Source organism: Nipponia nippon, unplaced genomic scaffold (genome assembly GCF_047370975.1).
Source record: "Nipponia nippon isolate SJK-2023a ecotype South Korea unplaced genomic scaffold, ASM4737097v1 scaffold_25, whole genome shotgun sequence".
Classification (NCBI taxonomy): domain Eukaryota; kingdom Metazoa; phylum Chordata; class Aves; order Pelecaniformes; family Threskiornithidae; genus Nipponia; species Nipponia nippon.
Genome location: NW_028262342.1, coordinates 5038827 through 5051934, shown reverse-complemented (window position 1 = coordinate 5051934; position 13108 = coordinate 5038827). Strand labels below are relative to the sequence as shown.

Genomic DNA, 13108 nt, shown 5'->3' with positions numbered 1-13108 from the left:
TCCACCCCTTCTTCCCCCCTCCCCCTTTTTTTTTCGCGTTTGCACACAATGACAGTGATGAGACCCAAATGGTGGGTGAGGAGGAGATTTCGTGTGAATTTTGCTTACAGAGCAGCACAGCAATCAAGCAGATGGTCTCTTTCTTTTTGGATATTCTCCTAGCGTATGTAATCTTGCTTGTAATTCCAAGAAGGTGGGCTCCTTTCTCGCTCACTTTATTAGATGTCTGAAAAATTCAGGCTGTTTCTGATCAGCTAATGAAAAGCGCCGTTCTCGTTTCTGAAACATCAAGACTTGGCTGCGCAGCCATGGTGGAGATGAAGCTGCTTGGTTGCCTTCCAGCAACATCATCCTGGTGTCAGTAATAGCCAGGAAATTCTTGACCACGACCACTTTCTGCTTGAAAGTTTTTGCTCTTCTGTTTCACCCCAGCAATGAAGTCATCCCAACTGATGGCTGCTTGCTTTTTGGATGGCTCTGTTCCTTATGGCTGTGATGTACAGGTCGTGTTCTTGCTTCCTGAAGTACACTGAATTAAGCAGTTTTCTGTTATCTTGGGCGGAATAATTTAGATGGAGATTAACCTTTGCAGATGATTCAAATCCTGTGTCTTGTTTCTCCGTGTAGTACTTTAGTGCATTGTTTTACTTTAAATAGTTTTATTTAAGGATTTTGGAGTGTTTTCAATGGGAATCAGCACGCCTGAAAGCAAGGTTCGAATCTAAAGAAATACACTGAGCATACCCACTTCTAGGTTACTTTTCCGTTTTTTAACAGCATGAAATGAACTCTCTAGTACTCCATGAGAACTCCACAAAGTGTTACAATAGTTTAAGCTGTACTTGTCTTGGAGACTCATTATAACACGTTGTTGAAATTCGTATAGGATTAGAGGTTGAGAGTTCTGTTCAGGGCCAACTCCGAGGACCCCTAGTCAAGATGCCTCTGCGATCAATGAGAGATGTGAGACCGCTCTGGTACCCGGAAGATGATGATAAAATATCCACGGCTTGTTATCCAATTATATAACTTCTGGCTTTGGAAAGATTTTCATTTCCATTACAGAATTTCTTTGCTTATTCATATGGAATTGTGTGTCTTTTTCCAGCAGTGTTGTGACCTGGGATACCACGCTAGCCTCAACAGAGCTCTCAGGACATTCTTGTCTGCTGAGCTAAACCTGGAGCAGTCAAAGCACGAGGGGCTGGATGCCATTGAAAACGCCGTTGAGAACCTGGATGCCAACAGTGATAAGCAGCGCCTGATGGAGATGTACAACAATGTCTTCTGTCCGCCCATGAAGTTCGAGTTTCAGCCACATATGGGTGATATGGTCAGTTTTATTCCTCCTCCAGCTCTAGCTCTGTAAACACTTGCAGCTTCGCCTGTTTACTCCCCTCCTGTTTGACAGATAGACCCACTAAAAGGCCACCTGTTTGGCTCTATTTTTGGGAGGCAGAATGGAGCCTTGGAAAAGAGAGCTGATTTGAAGATTAAGCAGAGGCTCATGGCACGGGTGTCTGAATATGACTGACTCTCGGTCTTTGACTGTCAAAGCTACTAAATGTAGATAGAAACACTGTTTTAACCTCCAGTTCGAGCCACAGTTAACCTCTGCGCCCTGAGACAGACTCTGAAGTTAAGAGATTTGAAGGGGCAACAAGATAAGAGACTTAAATGCTGTTTTTGAGGCATTTGAGTGTGTAATCTTAGAACACAAATGGTTTATAGGGGTGCTTTATGCATCTTCATTGTGAGACAAGGCAGTCAGAGGACTTTCATTTTTGGCAATGAAAACCTCTCTCTTTATAGGTTTATCAAGATGTGGTTACTCATCTGGGAACTGTTTAAAGTCGCACAAGCTGAAACCGGTTCCCAAATCTAAATGGGAACACATGTCCAATGTAATAATTTAGGCCAATTGGTTGGATTTCTAGATTATCCTCCTGAACACTGAGGAAAAAACCGTAAGGATGGTCTCTTGCAGCTAGCCTCTTCTTGCAGTCGCTGCTTAAGGCTTCTCTTTGTCTCTGCCCTCTGAAGTGAAACCCTCAGACTGTGAATGACCTTTCGCGGCTTTTCTGTGCTTTGGTAGTATCCTGCAAGATCATGGGAAGAAAAAGAATTACCTGCAGACTGTTGTTCAGTTAACAGCTCACATTCTCTGAATGATTTCTCTTGGTTCTTCTCAAGGCCAAATGAGTGTCTATAAATGCAGGCTGATAGGCTGGTAGAACACGGGCCTTTTCCAATGGTTGAAATCCAGGGCTACAAAGATTTAAAATTAGGCACTTGGGAGGATGTTTCTTTATAATAATATAATGAACTGTTTGTAATGTTCTTGATTATGTGGGCTTTTTTCCTGGCCCTCTGAAAACGGGGATGTTTCTCTTCCAGGAGTCGCAGCTATGTGCCCAGCAGCCAGTCCAGAGTGAGTTAGTGCAGAGGTGCCAGCAATTGCAGTCTAGATTATCCACGCTTAAGATTGAAAATGAAGAGGTGAGCTGAACAACCAAAGGCAACAACCCTTTTACTACTTCCAGTGGGGAGTTGGGGACTGATTAAGGAAGAATCTGGTTGCTGTGATCCTCTTTTATGAAGACTTGGGGTAAAATTCAAGAATAAGGCAGCTGAGGCCAGCAGTATATCAGTGTGTGATTTCACATGAAAACCGGGTGCACGGAGAGGATCCTTTAAAATACCCACACGTATCTCTTTTCCCATCCTTAAGTTGATAGGGCTGGCTATGTTGCAAAAGTGGTATTTGAATAGCTAATAGAAAAAGGGGAATTTAATGTTTTGAAGTGAAGACAGTGAATATGCATAACGTAAGGTAAGAGCTGATTTTTGTTTAATTGGTCGTCTGAGATGACAAGACTAGATCAATGGCACTTGTTTGGGAACAGGTCAAAATACCTAATCTGCACTTCTGTGTTCAAGCATTTTTAATCCTCCTTGGGCAAAATTTGCAACTCCTTTATGTCCAGGAAGTTGATTCTGGCCTTCAGTAAAAATTTACAGTGCCACAAAGTCCTGTTTTTAATATCTTAAGATTTGCTGCCCAGTAGAGGTAGTTACAGAAGACGATTATAAGATCTTTGTTCCAGCACTCTGCTTTGAGGTTAAATGTCCTTGCATCTCCTCCTCATCCCAGCCTCTAAGATTACGGATGTTTTCCTCCTCCTGGCAGGTTCCGTGTGCTGCCAGCCCTTTGTTTATATGGACTGTGCTGTTAAGGAGCAAAACTTGCACCTTAGTTAAGGCGCACAGCATGTGAAACCAGTAATATCTTATTTATCAGTAACATGCTCGAGGGTACTTACTACCTTTGTTTTTTACTTGCAACACACTATCTTCATTTTTTAAACACTCTCATTCTTGCTGGGCAGGTTAAGAAGACTATGGAAGCTACGCTCCAGACAATCCAGGATATAGTTACGATAGAGGACTTCGATGTGTCTGACTGCTTTCAGTACAGCAACTCTATGGAGTCTGTTAAATCCACTGTCTCGGAAACGTTCATGAGCAAACCGAGCATTGCCAAGAGACGGGCCAACCAGCAGGAGACAGAGCAGTTCTATTTCACAGTAAGGAGTTAATTTTCAGTATGAGCACATGTAATGTATTTAGAATTATACTCACAAGAGAGTGCAAAATGAGGCTATCATCGTATAAAAATGTTTCTGTAATTGATTTTCAACAAGCAGGTTTTAAAAACGGGTACTTTGATTTCTTTACAAATAGATTGGGATACCTTTGATGCAAACTTAGTCTGTGGATAAATGGTGTAAAATTTGATTTCTTCTGCATCTAAAAAGGAGTTGTCTGAGAAAGAACTTAATAGCTTGTAAATATCAGTTTTCAAAAATGATACAAACTAAAAGAATGCTTAGCTCTTTCATTTCTTGTTATTATCATCTTACAATTTCAGCTCACGTAAGCATTTAATCATGTCGATGCATTTTTACAAGATGCTAAGAGCTTTTTATATTGACTTTCATACCAGACTATATGTTTTTTTCCTAAATTAGATTTATGTTAAACTGTTGAATTTGCTTCCATTTTAAAAATACTTCAAAATAGCAGATGAAAATCGTACCTCTGATCCTGGTTACCTTGTCATTCCTTTGTGCATCTTGTGCTGTACTTACTGCCCTTCACATTCCCCTTCCAAGAATGGGGTTGCTGATTAAAAGTCTGAAGTTTCTGTGCAAATTACAGTAGCTGGCAGGGTGGTTTCTATCGGGCCTTGACTTAGAAAAATTAAAAAACCTTTGTAGAGGGTGAAACTGGCTATTGAGAAAAGTGGGTGGAGAAACTGATTCAATTAAGAAGGTATTGACCACCCTGCCCAGGGTTATAGAACTAGAAAAATGGTTTTTTAATTGAACTCTAAGTGTTCCCTCTCTAGAGAGGGACTATTGTAAGTTCAAATAGGAGACCGAACCCCAGACTTTATTTGGGTGTAATATTTTTCCATTTCGTCGTGTTAGGGTCCTGCTGCAGAGCAGCGAGGTCGCAGCAGGAGTGCGGAGCCGTCTCAGTAAGCAGGGGTGCAATCTGTCACGTCCTGCGCCCCGTGGGTAAAATAACCCTCGATGAACAAAGCTGTTTGTGGAGGCCCTCTTTAACCAGCCTAATAAGATGCTTGATTGATCTACTATTGACCAGACTTATAAATATCCTTTATAAGGATTTCAAGCTTTGAATCTGTAAGGAGCAGTTTTTTCAGCGTATGAGAAGATGCTCAGATGAGTATTAATGAGACTGAAGGCAGAGCTGTGTAGCAATATGGGCGAGGCATTCTTTGTGTAGGGGGAAAAAACAAAGTGTAGTGCGGTATAGAGGGAGAAATCCCCCCATGCCTTACGATGTGCTAAATGCTGAGGGATATGAACTGAAAGAAAAATACTAATTTGAAAGAATATTCCATATTACTATGTAACTCAAGTTGGAAATTCCATGTACTGCATTGCTAGCTAGGCAGAGCTCTTAGGTAAATACAACGATGCCGCCATGGGAATTTAATTGCAGGAGTACTGACTGTAGTATCTCTGCGCTGGTATAAGCTGTGTTTCCACTAGAGGCATATCATTGCACGCCGGTGCCGAGATGGCTCTGTTGTTAGGGCTTTGAAGGAAGATTTGTATTCAGAACAGAAGCTGAAACTTCCCCACGTCAGTGAAAAGCATAGGAATGCTGACTGACTTAGCTCTGAGCCGATGCAGGTAGCTGAGGTGACTTCAGGGAGCCAAAACGCGGGGATGTGTCCGGGGAGCCCGGCAGGCGGGTACCGCCGCCGCCATGGCTACGGTCCCGCTTCCGGAGCCAGCAGCATCCGAGCTGGCCTGAGGTGCCTGCGAGTTGTAATACAGCTGGCACTCCGCCCTACCTGAGAAGTGAAAAGGGGGATGAATGACTTGATTCTTTTTACCTCTAAAACAGGGGATCATTTTAGTTCTTAGTCGAAATATTATTTTTTTCTTCTAGAAAGATTAAAACCCAGTACAACACTCATTCTGTGAAGTGCTTTTAAAAATTAATGTAAATTTATTATTACCAAACCCTTAAGACATCAGTAAGTATTGTATAAAGTTCCCCTGCTAACCAGTCCCGCAGAAATGTCATGTTGGTTGTGTCAATGTGCCACTGTTCCCACGTTCAGTCGCTAGCAGCGGCGCAGGGGAGCGGGGATCTGATTCACCCGCTCCTTCAATCGAGTGCCTTGTTTGAAGTCGTTCTTGCGGGCGGAAGGAGAGAGGAAAACTGCTGAGCTTTCCAGATCGGAGACAGTTAAGGATGTGGGACAGTGACACGAACTGTTTTTCTTCATAGCCTCAAAAGCATAAAATCTCCTTTCCCACAAGGTGGGAAGATGTGGTCCAGTTTGCATTTCACTTCATTATGTGTGGCACCCAGCAACTGGGTCTCGCTGGAAAAATACTGCAATGAGTTTGGGCTTGGGGAGGGTGTCAAAGTTGCATGGTTTTGAGGAGATGGTAGGTGCAAAACGCTCACTGTCTCTGGCTAATAACAGATCTTCACCTCTTAATTTTTACAATGTGGAAATAACGTGACTTAAGGACATTTCTGCAGCTTTGTGTCTGATTGTACTTCGTCTGGCTCCAGCTGTGCTCTGCCAGAAATGAAATCCTAAGGAGTTCTCCAGTAGTTTGATTTTATTTTTTTTCTCCCTTGACTGCTTTTATTAAGCCAGAAATAAAATGCTAGCGGATCTTTGTAATTCATTGAAAAAAGCCTGAAGCCTGATTTTGAAATCACGTATTTTTTTCATAAGTGTACTGGTAACAGGCAGGGCACAGAATGTTAGGCATGAGGAAACAGAAAGAATGCATGAAATACTGCCCTGGATAGGAACCTTAGCTTTTTCTCCTTTAAAACGATCCCTGGTACCCATCTGCGGGCCGGCGATGCTCTTAATGTGACCGCTGCAAATGCCTCAAAGCCGGAGCCATCAGCCAGAGCATCTGCGGGTGCCAGCAGCGTGCCCCTGAACCGCAGCCACCATAGGCTGAGCTTCAGTTTTTATATCTGCTTCAAAGGGAAGCTTAACTCTCTTCCAAATTGAGTTGATTTGCTGATCTTTAAGCTTCTGTTAGAGCTATTTGGAGCTGAGCCTTCTAGCCCTTCTGTCTCTTTGCCTGATCGTGACTTTGAGACGGGGAGCTCGGCACCTCCCAGAACCAGATTTATCCTCAAATCCTCACTTCAAATTCTCTGGTTATTTTTGCAGCTTATACTCTTCATGTTTTCTTCTGTCAAAATTTGATGCAAAAATTTAACTGATTTAGCAAAATACGTAGTTGGGGCTTGGTGAACAGATTCTACAGAGAAATTCCAAAAGATACGGTTAATTTTTTTTGCCCCTGTGTTCATGCTTCCTGTTTTCTTCTAAAACAACAACAAAAAAGTTGAAGTATTCGTATAGGAAGCAGGAAGTGCTGAGAGTCTCCAAAGGGACTTAATTCTTGTGAAATTTTTCTTCCGATGTTGCCAACCAAAGGGATGTAAACCGCAGACTTTTGGCAATTGATGGAAGCCTCAGCTCAGCCATTTTCGTCGTGTCGGTACGCACCACTGCTGGGGAGCCCATGGTGGAAACGTCGTTCGCTCCTGGATGGTTTCTCCCCACCCTCAGTACTGTCGCAGTGCGTGTATATATTGCCCAGGGTCCAGGCACTCTCTGAGCTAAAACACCATTTTTTTACCTTAAGGATTTGCAGACTAATTTGGCAATACTAGACCGGAACTGGAAGAAAGTAGATAGAATTGGGAAAGGTGAAGACAAGAACTGGAACTTTTCATTATTAAATGAGAATCCTTTTTGTGTTCATTTTGCTAGCTGAATTTTTAAAATAACTCATGTTTCTAAAGAATGGCCTGTGGTATTTGAAGAGTTGTGTGCTATTTATATATTTTTGAGTGTAAACGTCCTAATTATAATGTGGTCGGCTACCGTACAGCAGAGTATTTTATGCACTGCAGCACAGCGAAGATAAATAATGCTGTTCTGAACTGCAAAATAAGAGATGAAAGAGCTGTAAAAAACCTAGCATTTGCAGAGCTGTGAAAAATCAGAAAGAAGTGGGAAAAATGACTGTATGATTGTATAATATTTCACCGAGAGAACAAATCTGAACTTAAATAATATCTGTATTTTGTTTTGTCCCGTGCCCCCCTCGCAACCCTGTGTATCGTCCAGCGTGGAGGCAGACGCGCTATTTGACAAGTAAAGTGGGGTGAGAGAGGTTAAGTGAGAGAATAAGCACAGTAGCAGCCTTTTAGTTTGTTAAAACAAATTGCTCATTCAGTTGCCTGTGACGCGCGAGGGAAGCGCATTTCCATTTCCCCCTGTCTGGAGGGGAGATGCGTGACAGCTTCTCAGATGTCTAAAAGATGCCAAACATTCAGCTGATTCCACGGTGGAACAATAGAAATTGCACTGCGGATACGTATGGACTGAGCTTCGGATTTGCATAGATACATAAAGCAGGAGGACTTAGTGCATCTCTTGCACTGTAAATTGCAGAGTAATCCTGTACTTCAGCATTAGGTTCAGAATCCAGTAACCTAAAGATGCGATCGAAGAAATTAATTGCCCACTCATGATCTTGGTTTTTTCCACCTTCACAGAAAATGAAGGAGTATCTGGAAGGCAGGAACCTGATAACGAAGCTCCAAGCCAAACACGACCTTCTTCAGAAGACCCTGGGAGAAAGTGAGTCCGCTCGTCACTGCTATTAGCCAGGCTGTTGCACTTATTCAATTAGTCAGCTGACTGAGTGTAACCGTCTTGGATTACTGATGCAAAGTGGGCATACTCATGTTTTATGAATTTATTTTTCTGATCTGCATGATGGAGGAGCCAAATGACCTACATGGCCGCTTGATTAATGGTGAACGGAAAATGCTTAATGAATCACTAATGTGCATCGCGTATTTGTTAAAATGAAGCGTATGCCCATTTGTTCAACCTGTCCTCTCCCCGTACGTGCACATTCTGCTTCTCACTTAATAAGCCGTATGGGGGTAAACCTTGCGATTTACAGTTGACTGATTAGTTGAGAAGTATTGCCTTGTTAGGCTGGTCAGAAGTTTCATTTGCATGGTAGTTTAGCTGCTTCTCACCTATGTGGGTTCAATCCAGACCAAACTAATGTCTGTGAGCACGGGCTTTTATTAGGAGAATAACAAATGAATTTCAGAGCATGTAAATTATGTTGCTTATCTAGAGGGCATTAGGCAAGGGGCAGCAGCCAGAACTGAATATGCATTTGCTACTAGTGTCAGAACAAAGGAAGATTTCTTTCCCTTCATGGTATGGGCAAATCCTGTTGGCGAAACACGCTTAAACTATGCATCCAAGTTTCCATAGAAACCTGTCTGCCTCGTATTTGCAGAGGAGAAGGTTTTAACAGTCTAAATGTCAGGTCAAAAAATGGCTCAACTCGTTCCTGGGTTTGTATCCTGGAGCAGGGCTCGTGTTTTGATATGTAACTTAACTGGACTCCCCACAGTTTATGGCGTACAATTCTTCTGAATGAAAACTTAAACAGCATGTGGTCTTTGAAGTGCTTTGCTTCCAGTTTAAAAACGCACTATAAAAATAAAATACTTATTGCCACAGTAATTAAGCGTTTCATGTATCAGACCCAAACCACTAGAAGGTAAGGAAAGGATGTTGCCATTGTTTTGAGCTTTATTGTTTAAAGTTGCTGGTCTCTTCAGCTGTCCTGTAGAAAGGGTGGATGAAGCCAAAGATCTATGTCCTTAGGGTATTTTTCTTCTGCCTCTAAATATCTCCAAATGACACCCATGCTGCCCCTGTGACTAATCACATTCCTGGATCATAGCTGACCTCTGCATACCGAGACCTATTTCCTCTTAACCTGCCTGCCCCTTGAACCCATCTCAAGCTGGGGCGGGGGGGGAAAGAAGAGGAAATTAAATGTGATTTCTGTATTGCTATGTAGATTTAAAGGCTGCTTCTGTTTTTTTGTGGTTGCTTTGCAATACCAGAGCTTTCTTAGTCACTCTGTGAAGGGACCCAGTGTGTGTCAGGGTGAGCTCCAGCAGCTTCTGAAAAAAAAAAATCACTTCTGTCATCTGAGAGATCAAAAGGAGCTGGGAAAGGGAGGTACATTTTGTCTCCAAAACCACGTTAGCAGGTTAATGGTACAAACTGGGGACCGTGCCTAGGCGTGTCCATAAAATGTCACTTAATTGGGAAATGGGCAAATAAAATTCCTTTCACAAGTCCCCGGAGCATGGTTAGAAGCTTTACTGAAAAATGTGCCTACAGCTGCGTGTCTTCAGTCCCTGGAAAATTCATGGTTTTGTTACGATTTTTATTCTTCTTTGCCCCATCCTCAGGTGACATTTATTAGCCCTCTTGCAAATTACCTTAATCTAAAGATGACAAGTTCCAGTAATAAAAATAGCAGCAAGTCTTCCTATCTACAAGCAATTATGTCCCTGCCTACTGTACACATTTGTCACCCTAATGTAGGAGCCTCTTGATGTTGCCACAGCCATGTAATTTATATATATGAATATTCTATGATGGAAATGGGACAGATGGCTGGAAATTCTGCTTCAGAATAACATTTTCATGTAAATTATGCACTGTTTTGGCTTTACGTGGGGAGAAGAAAGTGGCTATCGAGATGTGCTCAACTAATTGTCAGCCATCAGCAATTCGATGTTTCCCTCGTTCGTTCTTCCATCTCCCCAGGAACAGGAAGGCATCATAGGGAAGGTGGATTTTCAGCTATTGTAGATCAGTGTGGTTTCACTGATGATGATCTATACCAGCCAAAGACCTGGCCTGTACAATTCCCAAAGGCACATACTAGTTTTCTGTCTCTCTTACTCCTTGTTGTGCTGTTTTAAAATGATGCCTGCATTAGCAGTAGTCGTTAGCTTGGCTGCTTCCTTGCAAACTCAGTGCAAGTTAATGGAACGTTTTTATAAATATGTTTGTGGAAAATATCATTAAACGTCTGTCTCCCAAAATAGCTTAATGCCAGCACGTTCAGTCTGTGGGCTAACAAATCCGTGAATGTTTTCAGTCTTACTAAGTGGCTTTATAAAGTATAATCTCTCACCCCACCAATTCCCCTGGGAAGGGGGAGGGAGGGAGGGGTTGACAAGCCCGTTTTTTTGGCAGCAGAAGTCAACAATTAGAATGCACAGGGAGCTGATTTTCAAAAACAATACTTCCCAAAGAAAGAGTCCTCGGGCAGCCTGAGCTGTTTGCCGTCTTTCCTGGTCGGCCGCGCAGGAGCTGTGCCGGCGGGAACGGGCTTCGCTGGTCTCCCCAGCAGCGCTCCTGGGGGAGGCAGCCCCTGTCCGGCTCCTGACAGCTGCCTCCTCCCTCTCTGATGGTTTTTCTCCTCCAACTCCTTCCAAAACTGGCTTTACTAAGAAGTTGAAAGGATTTTCCCATTTCTTTCTCCTAATGCTGTATTTCTTTGCTGTCTTGACAGGTCAGAGGACTGACTGCTCCCTTGCCAGGTAGGTGTGGCTCAGGGAATCAGTTTTTAAGGAAAATGTGATGCAAATTGGTCACTGTCATTCCAGATCAGTTACCAGCCCAGGATATGTATCTGTTAGAAAAAGATATTCATTTAGCTAATATATAAGCAAATTCCTGCTAGTTAATATGGCTTTAAAGACCATTGCTATTAACCTACATCAGTGCAGGGTGGTGGCACAGCTTATACATACGTTTAGTAACCTCTGGTCAGCTGAGTAATGAATATTTCTTTTGATGCAGTGCCTGCTTAAACACTTCTGGCTTGTTGCTGCCCTGTGCAGCCGCCGCGGTTGTGACCGTACACCTGCTGGCAGGGCTGCCTGTTGCAACAGGTTGGGAAAATGACTGGGGTTAAAAATAGCCAAGGGGAAAAATAAAGATACGTGGAGATCTTGCACTTTTTCTTGCCCTGGTGCATTTAATCCAGATGAGGAAGGGGATGGGCAGGTGTGAGAAACTGTTTAATTTGGCACTGTCACTCAGAGAAGTATTCTTCAAACTAAGATTTTTATAAACACGTTTGTATTTCTGGAAGGGAGATGGGCCCGTGGCTCTGCAGGGCTTATCCACGTGGTTGGTGTGTGGGGCTGAGCAGCGTAAATCAGAAAACTCTTTATCCTGTCGATGCTCTCTGCTGTGCTATGGAACTGGATTGCAGCAGTAATAGAGGTCATACAGAATAAACTTTTCATTTATAATTAGAACCAATCACAGAACCATAACTAAGCTTCTCCTGATGGGGTTTTTATAAAACATAACAAATCTCCCTCTCCAAATTGATGGATTCAAGGGGCTCCGCTGGGCACGAGGAGCTGGAGCAGGGGCTGTGCATCATCCTGCCTTGTTAACAAAAGGAAGGTGATTACTACCGATCTGGAGTCGTTACTACTTTTCACATTCCTCACAGCAAAGCAAAGCTGACAGGTCCTAATTAGAGCCTGACATCTGTAATAATAAAATATTGTTCATCATGAAACAATTTTAAATATCAAAGAATCGTTACTGCTAATACTTTAAAATAGACCTTATTGTCTGTGACAGCCCATGGAATCTGATTTTTTTTTTTCATTCAGTGTTTTTGATTTTTATAAAAGGAATTTCCCCTGAATTAACACATTGTACAGCCTTTTTAAAAATCACAGTTCTAATCACCTTATTTATAATTCAGCAGCCATCTGCCCTAGCAGGGAATTGGCTTGAATGATACATTAGGGCCTCTCTACTATTATCTCTCATGCTTCGTTTTTACAAGAAACTATAGGAATTTAAAACCTCAGTAATAAATTTTGAGGGAAAAATCCTAGCAAAAGGCGGCTTTTTTTTCCTATTTTTCTACAATTATTGTCTACCAACATAAAAAAATGAGACCATCATGGTTTATACTGAAAAGGCTTAGCCTGACTAGCGTGTGCTGGTGTTTGAGGGGGTTTGTTTTATTTATTTCTTTGAAGTCTTGTCAGAAACTCAAAGACTCTGCAATGGCCGCTGTTACCAGCACGGGAGGAACCAGCGTGCTCCCACCTGCTTCTCCCCTCTGCGGAGTGGCTCTTCCTGAGAACAGCTACGGCAATTCATAACAAACTTCATCTCGAACAAGGAGCCCTAAATAACAGATTTCCATATGGTTGGAATTAAAATGTCAAGGGTAATCTTTTGTCAAAACAGTGGACTCCCTTGTGTCTGTTTCAGGTTTTTGGTGATTTAAAGTCACTTAAAATCTTTCTGAAGTTCCATAAATTGAATGAGACTAGGCCATTATGATTGACTTGTATATCTGGCTCCTTCCCTCCTCCAAAATGCACGTGGTTTGGAATACCGAAGGAAGGAGAACGGTGATAGTAGAGGATTATCTTGACTTTTCTGTTCTGTTTTTCCCTCCTGCACCGATGGGCGGTTCTGATCTCGCCAGCGGCAGACGCAGCTCCACCATAAGGAAGCAGGTAATAAACATTTCCTTGAGTAACGAAACAGGGATAGGTGTGTGGTTGCGTAGAGGAGGATAGATGGAAGGCAGGGAAGTGTTTCTGTCCTTCCCTCCCTCTCTTAAGT

At 42.5% G+C, this 13108-nt stretch overlaps 1 protein-coding gene across 2 annotated transcripts in view; it reads left to right on the top strand.

The window, feature by feature from the left end:
- The window catches only part of SRGAP2 (SLIT-ROBO Rho GTPase activating protein 2), a 112889-nt gene that overhangs the window by 70886 nt on the left and 28895 nt on the right, over nt 1-13108 (top strand). Inside the window, exons 8-13 of one of the 2 annotated variants that reach the window (XM_087761828.1) lie at nt 1112-1333; nt 2398-2499; nt 3390-3587; nt 8155-8239; nt 11010-11037; nt 12969-12999. In XM_087761828.1, the coding sequence (XP_087617954.1) occupies nt 1112-1333; nt 2398-2499; nt 3390-3587; nt 8155-8239; nt 11010-11037; nt 12969-12999 (666 nt within the window). Of the gene's footprint in view, nt 1-1108; nt 1334-2397; nt 2500-3389; nt 3588-8154; nt 8240-11009; nt 11038-12968; nt 13000-13108 lie in introns of both variants that reach the window. The other variant, XM_087761827.1, reaches the window with a different exon arrangement.